We start from the raw sequence: 12,915 nt of genomic DNA, 5'->3' as shown, positions 1-12,915 counted from the left end.
TTTACTATATTCGAAGCAAACAGAAGTTAGGGATATAGGTCTGTAATTTTGCAGGTCCGCTCTTTTGTCATGACCGTCACTCACACGCGACTGTCTCCATCTGAGCCGTTATTACGTATTTACATACGGAATAGAGTTGCACTCCTCCAGCGTTCTAACACTCTGCTAAAATTATTGAAAACCATCCAATCTAGCTTGATTTCCAGATCCGAATATCTTACCCAACCCATATCCTGTATCAGTCCATAAATTTACCAGACCTCTTCGAACATCTAAATCACCTTTTCCTGTTCTCCATCTCTCTGAACATGAGTTCTAACATGACGACACACAAAGAGCAGGCAAGTGCCGCAATGTACCTGCCACCTCCTGGAGTAACCCACAGTTCTTCCCAATTAGTCGAGGAGGAACTAACCGGATGTTTGATCCCAGTGGACACTTTCCTCACTGTCTACAATCATTTCAGCCATATCAGTACGATGGTAAAATACGCAAGACTAATACCCAATCAAAAACCAACGAGGATTCTCCGCTAACTAAACATTCAAAAGAAAACCCATCTACACTGAAGGAGAAAGAAATCACAACAATAAAAAGGAGTTGCGCGACATAAATGACTGTTGGTAGGCATGTTTCTATGTCTGAAAGATTATGTCTGACTAATAATTCTTCCAGGTTATATGGCCGTAGTCCATGGAATTCTTCTATTCCTAACGGCAGGAATCAGCAGGACCAGCCATACCTCTGAAGATGTCCAACGTAGTATTGGACGAAACGTTAGGAATAGAATAATTCCATGGACCACGGTCATATAACCCGGACGAATTATCAACTACAGTACCATCCGGTCGTGAAAGCCTCCATTGTATGATATGTATGTCTAAATTTCTCGACAGTCACGTAAGAGTGGCGCTGCTGGCACCACAATGAGGATGCAAATTAGGTTCCTTTAAATGCACGATGTAACAGTCCTGCTCTTTAGGTGCCTTTAACATTGGACGTGATGAGTTGATGTAAGTGAAGAATGCCTTTACGGCGACAAATATGCTATTATCAACACCTCATTGTGTTTGAACGAGGTCATGTAAGGGAGTTGGAAACCCTTGGTCATGTACGAGGTTGGAAACCACAGTGAAAATCAGAAACGTTTTATTTGCAACAGTTAGGTACACCTTCCACCTACTTCTCTATATAGTCACCGCTCCAGCTTCAAGTGTTGTCGTAGTGTTGTATCAACTTTCCAATATCATCGTCATAGAAAGCAGCCGCCTGTGTTTTCGGCCAGTTATCTGCACTGGTCTGCAGCTCGTTATCTGTGGAAACATTTTGGCGGTTCTTGTGAGCAGAGATGAAACTCAGGGCGAGCCAATTACGGACTGTATTGTGGGTGATCAAACACTGCTCTCGGAAGCGCTGCAGGAGCGTCTCCATTGCCCCTGCAGCGTGCGGCCGAGAATTGGCACGAAGAAGGAACTGCTCGACAGTTGTGTTATGTGGGTTGCATGACACAGGCGAAACCTCTAACCAGGCCCTCATACTTGGCGGGAGACGCTATTCCTTACGCATCTTCACGTGCTCGCTGTTCACTCAAAACTGAAAAGGGCGACGCGACACCATCGACGGGCATAGCAGAGACACTGCCCAACACGTCTGTGCAGAGCTTTACCGGATTTTCCCAGTGGTTTTCATTTCGCCACCGATCGGAACTTACTTCCTGGACAACCCTCGTAATAGCGCTACCAGAAGCTGGATGTTCCTTCTGCGGTATTGCAGAAAGACATGGCAGGAATGTAGCCACTGTACCTGATTGCTGGCAGCGGTGGTCACGAGAGTGTACAGTCCCAAGAAGACCGGGTTCCAGAGGGCCACGTGGCGCTACCGGGAGGGAAGACCATTGTGTTCCTCGTATGGATCTGGCGCGTCGTACGCCTCTGCAGGGGCAAAACAGGGACACGATGAACTGTTACAAAACGATTACTTCAAGGGCAGCTCCGAGCCCAACGCCTTGTAATGTGCACTCCACCGCCATGTGCAAATACGAGAGCGCATCAGAGGGCGGAATGGAGGTCTGCTGTGTTTTCTGAAGAAAGCTGGTTCTGCCAGTGATGGCCGTGTGTTGGTTAGAAGCAGGCCGGTTGAGGGCTTCCTGTCTGCTTGCTAGACACACTGGACCTGCACCTGGAGTCACGGTCTTGGGTGAGAGTTCGTATGACAGCGGGAGCACTCTCGTCGCTATCCCACACACACTGACTGCAAACCTGTGCGTCAGTCTGGTGATCCGACCTGCTGTGCCGCCATTCATGAACACCATTCCAGGGAGTGTTTTCCAACAGGATGACACACGCACACATTCCGTAGTTGTAACCTAATATGCTCTACAGAGTGTTGACGTGTTGCCTTCGCCTTCTCAGCCACCAGGTCTATCTTCAATCTACCACATATGGGACAGATATATTCCCAAAATTTCATTACTCTACATTAATTCTATTTGCTGCTACGACTTTTTTTCCGTGAATGTATATTACCAAATGGCTACAGTGCTCAACTGGCCAATCAATTCCAGTTTGCCTGCCTAACGGCTTCCAGGGTCAATACATTTTTTTTTCAGTGTTCCATATAAATACTGGTCAAATTTGAAAAGTTAAAATGCTGTCACTGTCTTCCCTTTAAGAAGTATGATCTTATGTTAAAGGTCTAACATAATTACTCAGGTACTAAAATTAGAAACTTGTAGTGCCAAATTACCCAGACTATATAATGAGAGCACCTAGCTTATTCCAACAAGCTTTATGCACAATATTAAACATTTTCGAAACTTCTTCTCGCTGACTCCCCCCCTCCTCCCCCGCACACACACACACACACACGCACACACACACACACAAAATAATGAACGAAAAAAAATCCATCCCTTACTACAATTTCGCTATTCAGGCAGTAGAACTTCAGCATCCGCAATAACCTTTTAATTTATTACTTCTTTACTGCTACCTCTACTCTCAAAACATACGTCTGAATATGGCTGCAAAATTATACCATTGTACGACACACAGTTCATAAGGTATGACATAAGAAACATTGAAAGGCAGTGGCTCTAATTTCCTGCTTAACTTTAAATATTCAACCTGTTAAATAGTTTGTAAGGTAATTACATGTTTTATACACGGGACCGATTCTTTAAGAAAGTAATGGTACTAGACTAAAATTACTAACTGGTCCAACACGAGGGCTACATCTCACAACCATCACCCACACCTACAATACTCTGATCCATCCACCTCATCGATGCTACTGTTCTATACTCGCACAGCTGCACTCCTCCCAAGTCTCCAATTCTTTCCAAATCACTGAACGATATGTAATCGACCTCACTTTCGTCAGGTAGCTAGCTTCTCTAACTTGTACTCCGGATCAATTTATAAAATTTCCACACCTCCCTCAACATGTGGAACCTCTTTGCCTGTCCTACACCTCCTATGAACTTGAGTAGCAGAACGCTGTAATATCCCCAGTACTTCTGAACTCTAGCAACACTTTTTTTTCGTCTCTGGAGAGTGCGCGTCCTTTCCCACGGCAATACTTTGCTGTCTCCGTCTCTTGCTTCCTCAGGTAACACCTGAGCTCTACCCATCCTACAAATGAAGGCTGACAGATAATCTCTCTGATTCATATTTTACGATCCACTAGTTTCTGCATCACAACTATCAGATCGTGCTCTCATCACACACACAGTTTAACATAATGTCCTCTCCAATATCCAATACGTTGAAAAACCTCTTACATTAACGACAATACCTGATCATCATTATCACTGAGTGGAACAATGCACATGACGAACATCATGCCATGCATTTATCATCTTCAAATTTACTTTTGTATTAATTTGTACATCAGATGCTGAAGAGGGGCTACTTGGCTGCTACCAGCCCATTCCCCAGGGGGTAAAAATAAATTAGAAATTTTCATCGCACACAAACTTTCTCAGGTGCAGCTGCGAATCAGAGAATCTATATCTTCTGAATGGGATGTCCAAACAATTAATACCTCAGATACCTTAGATTTTCTACTTTCGAAGAACTGTGTTTTATTGTGGAACATAATTTTTTCATTTGCAATTTAGGGCTCTTGTGATGCACTTTTTTTAGTGGCTCTAACCACTATGAGACTTAACATCTGAGGTTATCAGTCTTCTAGACTTAGAACTACTTAAACCTAACTAACCTAAGGACATCACACACATCCATGCCCGAGGCAGGATTTGAGCCCATGACCGTAGCAGCAGCGTGGTTCCGGACTGAAGCGCCTAGAACCGATCGGCCACAGCAGCAAGCTTGCACTTTTTTTTCCTTCAGTTGGTCTGGAAGATCTACATGCTAGGTATTTGCAAATTATTGTTTCACCGTTTACCAAGTAATCCAACTTCAGTGGGATTTTTAGAAAACAATCTACCTGTGCTTCTTCCGTTTATTTTATTTCTTGTCATCACACAACAAATGCGGCATCCATCTTGGAAAGTGGTTTCAAGTACTTAACTTTGTTACTGTGCTACTTGGCCTGATACGTTCCGGGTGTTAACTTTACTAACACAACTTAAATGCAATGTTGTGTCTGTAAAATCTGTGCTTCTGCCTTTTAGAACGTTTCCTACAACATTGATTGTTTACGAGGTAAGTACAGCCTTTTTTGCATTGATTCGTTGGTCCATTGTGCTACATAAATTTTAGCGTGAAGGAGAGAGATCCGTCATGACTGTAGCAGAATTTGTAAGTCAACAACAATTGGATCTACCGGTACCACACTCCTGCTTTGACACTAAGAACAGTCGAAATAGTGGATATAAAATATTTAATGAAATCCAATATGTGCAAAATGCGTACCAAAACAATAATTATAGTAATTCTTGTTTCACCACATCGCATTAATTGGTTTCGCCACCTTAGAAGTCCACATTCATCGTTCAACCTAACCTAGGCCTCGAGGTACCTTACAGATAACACTGCCACTACAACCTACATTCCAAAAAATTCCATTCCAGACTGTTTGTGAAAATTGCAAGACGAAGAAGGAACGGTTGGAATAACTCTAAAATCAGAGGATATGTACAACAATGGAACCATAATAAGAGATTAAAACTGCACAGGGATGGTGTGCACGTAGTCCTAACGGCGCTCTCTGTTGTGTGACCGAACAGGTCATTGTTACGCACACTCAGTCGGTGCAGAGCTATCAAACCAAGTGGAAACGTGCAAAAATGTACCGATATTCCTTGTCGAAGTCGAAGGGCGCAATAACAGCATATGAGTGAGTTCGAACGGAGCAGAAGGACTGGACTCCGGGAAACGGATTTGTGCTGCCGTGACATAGCGGTTTGTGCGGCGCATGCTGCTTCGACAGTGCTGCGTGTCTGGCACCATTTCATAAAGGAGGGTCGAACACAGTGACGAGTGGGTATCGGGCCCCACAATGTGACCACAGAGCGAGATGACCGCCATCTTGTGCGTCTCCTATGGTTGAATTATTTTATGTAGGCGGTTCGCGCATTCCCGCCCTGATGCGGGAGATTGCAGCGTTGCCAGCTGCACGTGCCAAGAGAACAGCACCAGAGTACAGTATGCAGACTTACGTTTAGGGGGGAGCGCGCAGTTTATGAAGTAAAGCCACCACGGACGCACTAACCCTTTCGCTGCAACAGAGAAGTGCTCCCCGCATTCCGGGCTGCGCGCGATTTTGTCATTACTGCACTGCTCGCCTGTGCAGACACATGGTGTTTCGACTGCTTTGACACCCTTTATCATTCGATTTTACAAAAACTATTTGGCCCAAAAATTTGATTTTTACACATCTTCTTGACTGATACCTTCCCCTCCCATAAATGACTTAATTTTGTTTGGATGTTCAACGCAGTTATTGTGCAGCATTAGACGTCGTAAATCATTGCACGAAATTTTGAAGAGTTTGCAGAGGTAAAAGTTCATAGCGTGTACTTTCCGTATGGTCGATTTTAGTTGCCACTAGAAATATCAAAAAATTACAGTCAAATGAATAAAATTCATGAAGTAAGACACTTCGATATTGTTTTCAAATAAAGAAAATATTAAGCATCGAACTATATTTGAACTCGGAAGGTTCCACTTAGCAGCCGAACACCTTAACCGTTACACTAACACAGCTCGTCGTTCAGCACACTTCCTGGAGTACTTTAAACGATCAAGCAAAATACCGACAGACACTGTTGGTATGACTATGAATTACTCACGTTTTGTCGAAGTACAACAGGAAATAAACAATTACCGCTCTTCTTTATTGCGAAAAAGCGGTTAGTGAGAATGATACAAACACCTTTCGTTGCTATCGCCTGAATTGGAGGCTTATTGCTTGTTTGTTTTAATTAATTAATAGAATATGGAACAATTGGTATAAAGAATGCGTTTTCCAAACTTTCTATAAAAGAAAGTTTGTTATCAAGACATTGCTTTTGTTCAATTACTTTATTTATGACTGAAAGTTTCTAATATTGAAAACACTCGTCCGTGCTCTGCACTGCAGTCCAGCTCTGGCAACGTCATTCTCTGTTCATTGGCTGACTGTGTTTTGTGACGTCAGATGCGCAGAACGAACCTAAACTGTGCCGCCGTCGTAAATAACGCGCACTTTTGTAGCCAACAGAACAGCTTCAAGTACAGTGTTGGCACAATGTTGGTGAACCGCTCAGTGCTGGACTGGTGGTATACGAGGTGCATTCAAGTTCTAAGGCCTCCGATTTTTTTTTTTCTAATTAACTACTCACCCAAAATCGATGAAACTGGCGTTACTTCTCGACGTAATCGCCCTGCAGACGTACTCATTTTTCACAACGCTGACGCCATGATTCTATTGCAGCGGCGAAGGCAATAGCACGGCTGGTGAATGTGCCGCCACGGAGATTGTCTTTCATTGTTGGAAAAAGCCAAAAGTCACTAGGAGCCAGGGCAGGTGAGTAGGGAGCATAAGGAATCACTTCAAAGTTGTTATCACGAAGAAACTGTTGCGTAACGTTAGCTCGATGTGCGGATGCGTTGTCTTGGTGAAACAGCACACGCGCAGCCCTCCCTGGACGTTTTTGTTGCAGTGCAGGAAGGAATTTGTTCTTCAAAACATTTTCGTAGGATGCACCTGTTACCGTAGTGCCCTTTGGAACGCAATGGGTAAGGATTATGCCCTCGCTGTCCCAGAACATGGACACAATAATTTTTCAGCACTGGCAGTTACCCGAAATTTTTTTTGTGGCCGTGAATCTGTGTGCTTCCATTGAGCTGTCTGGCGTTTTGTTTCTGGATTGAAAAATGGCGTCCACGTCTCATCCATTGTCACAACCGACGAAAAGAAAGTCCCATTCATGCTGTCGTTGCGCGTCAACATTGCTTGGCAACATGCCACACGGGCAGCCATGTGGTCGTCCATCAGCATTTGTGGCACCCACCTGGATGACACTTTTCACATTTTCAAGTCGTCATGTGTGCACAGAACCCACACAAATGCCGACTCTGGAGACGATCTGTTCAACAGTAATTCGGCGATCCCCCAAAACAATTCTCTCCACTTTATCGATCATGTCGTCAGACCGGCTTATGCGAGCCCGAGGTTGTTTCGGTTTGTTGACACACGATGTTCTGCCTTCATTAAACTGTCGCATCCACGAACGCACTTTCGACACATACATAACTCCATCACCACATGTCTCCTTCAACTGTCGATGAATTTCAATTGGTTTCACACCAAGCAGATTCAGAAAACGAATGATTGCACGCTGTTGAAGTAAGGAAAACGTCCCCATTTTAAGTATTTAAAACAGCTCTCACTCTCGCCGCTGGCGGTAAAATTCGATCTGCCGTACGGTGCTGCCATCTCTGGGACGTATTGACGATGAACGCGGCCTCATTTTAAAACAGTGCGCATGTTTCTATCTCTTTCCAGTCCAGAGAAAAAAAAATCGGAGGCCTTAGAACTTGAATTCACCTCGTACATGCCACTGCGTCGACTACAGTTCTCCAGAAAGCATCACCACTTCAGGTTGCAGTGGGCACATGAATTCTGTCACGGGCGTGGTGAGTTGCTGAATCTAGTGTTTTCAGACGAGTACCACTTCAACTGCTACCGTGGTGAACGCAGTTGGAAGACTTCATTGTTGTGATACGGCGGACAAAAGGCAAATGTGATGATTGGGTACCACTGGCGATCGTGTGTCCTGCGTATTGATAAATGGCTGAACAGCAATCGCTTTGCCAGGGACGTCTTCGAGCCAGAGGCACTGTACCTCCTGCAGGCCGTCCCACATGAGCATATTTTAGCAGGACAACGCCCGGCCGCATGTGGCGAGGAATGTGCAAGCCTTCTTGGGACAACGACGGGTTCAACAGTTACGCTGCTTCCATGTTAGCCAGATACTCCGCCCATCGAACATGTCTCGGCTTTGGTAGGTCGGCAACTTGTTCTTTCTGCTCCTCCTGAAACCACTGTCGATGCTTTGTGGAAGCATATGCAAGTCACGTGGCACTGTGTTCCACCGCAACATATCCAGGCACTCTTTGATTCCATGCCACGATGTCTATAAGTTTTAATCGCAACAATAGCGATAACTTCACTCGGTACTGAATTATCACAGTCAAAGGGCATGTACCGTTCTGCGCTTCTAATTATTTCAGTATCATCGTGTCAGTAATCGGTGGAATAAATTACAGCGTAATAGGTCACAACATTATTCAGGGTGTGTGACAGGCTTTTCAATACACACTGAGGTGACAATACTCATAGGATACTTCCCAGTCCGCGTCGGACTTAACATGTCTGTAGAATTCCCTTGCAGAAATATTGAGTGATGCTGCCTCTACTGCCGTTCATAATTAAGAATGTCTTCCTGAAGGTGGAAAGTCACTAACGTCAAAACTATCCTTCTTAAAACGAGAAAACTATTTTATTAGCGGGTTCAATGCAATGGCATAATCCGCATACACGAAGCAAATGTTCCTGGCTGCCTTCGCTGCTGTTATCCCTCTACTGAACTCAAAACAGAAGAATATCTTGGAAACGTTCCGGTAACACCACTTGGCACTCCATTATCTAGCGTGAACAGCTGCATTCACTATCTCCAGATGAGAAAATGATAATGTGTTAACTCAAATGGCGACAGTGAATTACAAATAAAAAGCGACAATCGATAAATTAATCCATATCAGCCAGAATACGAACATGAAAAAAAAAGAATGGTATGAACATATGCTCAAATATGATAGAAGCAAATTAAATATTGCCACTGTTCTGTTCCATCTCTGTTTGCGAATGCGTGACATCATTAGGTACAATATAATTACATTACAGGTCAAAGTTGGCTTGCGGTATGGATCGGTAGATCTACTGGCCCGTGGCCTAGTGGCTTCTGGCAGTAAAGAGCAGATACAGACCTGCACCATGCCGACGATGATGGTCTCGGCAGAGGGCGACAGGTCGGCGTCGGCGACGGCGAAGATGTCGACGGTGTAGAAGACGACGGCGTTGATGCCGATCACCTGGCGGAAGCACATCAGGCCGAAGACGATGGCGAGGGCGCGCACGTCGCGGCGGGCCTCCGCCATGCGCCGCAGCAGCGCCTTGGCCGACGACAGCAGAGACCCCTGGTGGCCGTCCCGCGAGGCCGATTCCGCCACCAGCTCCTGTCGGTCAGTCACGTTTCACATCACTCGCTGTGCACCACCCGGCGGCTTAACGACGTCGGCCGGTGTGCCGGCCACCCTGGATGTGGTTTTTAGGCGGTTTTCCACATCCCACTAGGTGAATACTGGGCTGGTCCCCACGCCCCACCTGTTGCACAGCTCGCAGACATTTGAACACATTCGAACTCTTCCATGGATTACACTAGGTGCATACAGTGGGCTACACTAATTCCGTCCCGGATGGGGCACAAGGTAGCGACAAGAAGGGCATCCGGCCACCCCTTAAATCAACCTTCCCAAATTTGATTAACCATGCCGACCCTGCATAATTGCAGAAATCTGCACAAGCAAAAGAAAGATCACTCGCTGTGCACCGACAATCGCACAGTGATTCTCAGCCTGGGCGACAATTGAAAAGAATTCTGGCATGGAAAACAAAAGTGGCTTTCTGGTTGTGGTTCAGTCGCGAATAAGAACTACATAAACTGATTAAAAATACCCACAGAGCCGATAGAACATGCATATCTATGTAGTGAACATAGCCTACAGCATGTGTTCTAATCGGGTTAGTCACGTGATTTTGGGACGACGCTGCTGGTATACAATTTGTGCTAATAGCGTAACTTTGATATTACTTGTATTCGCCTTGTTTTATATGGCACATTTCTGTACGTTCGCGTTTTAGTAACGACTATGGCGCGCTATCGTTGCTGCAGATGTACCAGGTGTAGTATGAAACCGGAATTTCCCTATAGATGGTGCCTGCTGGCAGTGTAGGGCCCATGAGATCGCGCCTGGAGCGCCATCTGCTTCCTGCAACGGCTGACGACGAATGTCAACATACAGTTACGCAAATTTCATACATTGGTATGTGTTTCAAATACGTAAACATGTCAAATTTTGTGCCAACGAGCTATGAATTGCGGACAGCATTGGTTTTCTGTTATTATTTGAAGAAAACTGCTGCAGAATCGCATCGAATGCTTGTCGAAGCTTTCGGCGAACATTCTCTTGGGAAAATGCAGTGTTCGAGTGGTTCAAAAAATTCACAAGCGGTGATTTTGAAGTGTGAAACGACGAGCGCAGGAAACAACCCAAAACTTTCGAAGGCAACGAATTGTAGGCCTTATTGGATAAAAATGATACTCGAACTCAACAGGAACTCGCGGAACAAATGAATGTGACGCAGAAAGCCGTTTCTCCGCCGTTGAAAGCTATGGGAAACGTGCAGAAAGTGGGAAAATGTGTTCTGCACGAACTGAATGAAAGAGAGCAAGCAATTCGAAAGACCACTTGCGAAATGCTGCTAGCCAGATCCGAAAGACAGTCGTTTCGCCGTCCAGTAGTGACAGGTGATGAAAAATGGATATATTTTGAAAATCCTAAGCGTCGTAAATCATGGTGAACCCAGGCAAACCATCGACATACACTGAAAGACAATGCTCTGTGTTTGGTAGAATCAGAAGGGTGTCATCTATTATGAACTGCAAAAACCTGGTGAAACTGTTAACAATGATCGCTACCAACAGCAAATGGTCGATTTAAATCGAGCATTATGTGGAAAACGACAGTAATATGAAAAAAAAGCAACACAAACTCATATTGCTCCATAATAATGCCCCATCACACACAGAGAAACTGGCCAGGAAAACGATCGAGGCATTCAGTTGCGAAATCCTAAGCCATGCAGCTTATTCTCTAGACTTGGCTCTTTCCGATTACCATCTATTTGCATCACTGGGACACGCTCTAGCTGAACGACGTTTCAATTCGTATGAAAATGTACGAAAATGTGTCGCTAACTGGTTCGCTTCAAAAGAAGAACTGTCTTTGCCGTGGCATAATACCCTGCTGGAAAGGTGGGAGAAATGTATAAATAGCAATGGAGATTATTTTGAGTAAAATATTGGTTATCGGTTTCAAACAACAGGCACGTAATTATTGCAACCAAAGTCCGACTTCATATTTCTACACCTGGTAAATAAAAGTATGTGAAATGAGCACCAGCTACTTTTCATAGGCTTGCACAATAAATATATGAATGTAAATCTCATAGTGATATGAAGTACTTCATAGGTAGAATAATATCGAGAATATTGTATTGTAAAGCCTTGTATTATAGAAGTAATTTCTCCGATTTTACTGCCATGTGTTTACGACGGAAGTGCTAGACAAACTTGAAAGTGTGTCTGAATACACTGGCAGTCAGTGTATACATATTTGTGTAACGTTTATATAAAGATAAAATTTATACACGACGGTCTGGTTAATTTCCTCCAAATTGCGCAGGTATGTATCTAAGTATTTGTGAGTGATACAGTTTCCCATACAGTGTTACTATAATGTAATTAATTATAACAAATTTGACAATGTAACAGAAAACCTCAAATATGCTGGGTGTCACAACTTTCACTACCCGAAAATTTGAGCATTAATCTTGTGTTTTTTTATTTTTTGTGCATAGGGTATGGTTTTACTTTTCCGATGAGATGGTGAACAAATGTAACAGCTATTTCACTTGTCTATAAAGCGCAAGATGGTTAATAAAGAGATATGAAAAAAATAATGGACAAGGAGGTTGTGCAAATCGCTTATCGTATTTTCTGCAAATAAATTTTTTTCATGAATGAGTACAGCAGAAAACGAAAAAAAAAGTTGTCGGCTGTCACTTCTTATCCGGTTACCGAAAAAACGGAAATAAAGTGGACTCTGAACTATGATACTACGGGGTGTTCAAAAAGTCTCCCTGCAGTGCCGTAGGATTGTTAGCAGTCCATTCCGTAAGCAGCAGTGAATATACCGAAATGAAACTCAGTGATATACAAGTTATTAATTTATCGAATATTCATTTTCACTTACAACTTTTCACATTCATGTTGAAAGTATCCCCACCTGTTATTGAATACAGAATTTAATTCATCTAATCATATTTCACACGAGCTGTGGCATTTCTTCTATAACAGAAGCAGCGAAAGTGGGTATTGCAGTTTTTAATTCATCGATTGACAGTTTTTATAGACAGTTGCTTTCGCTGGACCCCAGAAGAAAAGGTCAGGTGGTGTTAGGTCAGGCGATCGTGGAGGCCAAAGTCGCTGTGAAATTATGCGATCACCAAAAACATCAGCAAGCAGCGACATTGAAACGCGAGCTGTATGCGCGGTTGCACCACCGTGTTGAAAACAACCTTTAAGTATTTCACTTAACATAAGTTCTCCTACAAATGGGTACA

General features: G+C 43.9%; 1 protein-coding gene across 2 annotated transcripts in view; it reads right to left on the bottom strand.

Moving 5' to 3' along the window:
• The window catches only part of LOC126292018 (facilitated trehalose transporter Tret1-2 homolog), a 184,839-nt gene that overhangs the window by 32,000 nt on the left and 139,924 nt on the right, over positions 1-12,915 (bottom strand). For both annotated transcript variants that reach the window (XM_049985810.1, XM_049985811.1), the window contains exon 8: positions 9,438-9,686. In XM_049985810.1, the coding sequence (XP_049841767.1) occupies positions 9,438-9,686 (249 nt within the window). The remainder of the gene's footprint in view (positions 1-9,437; positions 9,687-12,915) is intronic.

Source organism: Schistocerca gregaria, chromosome 9 (genome assembly GCF_023897955.1).
Source record: "Schistocerca gregaria isolate iqSchGreg1 chromosome 9, iqSchGreg1.2, whole genome shotgun sequence".
Classification (NCBI taxonomy): Eukaryota; Metazoa; Arthropoda; class Insecta; order Orthoptera; family Acrididae; genus Schistocerca; species Schistocerca gregaria.
The sequence above is the reverse complement of the archived record's forward strand: the minus strand, read 5'-3'. Positions and strand labels throughout refer to the sequence as shown.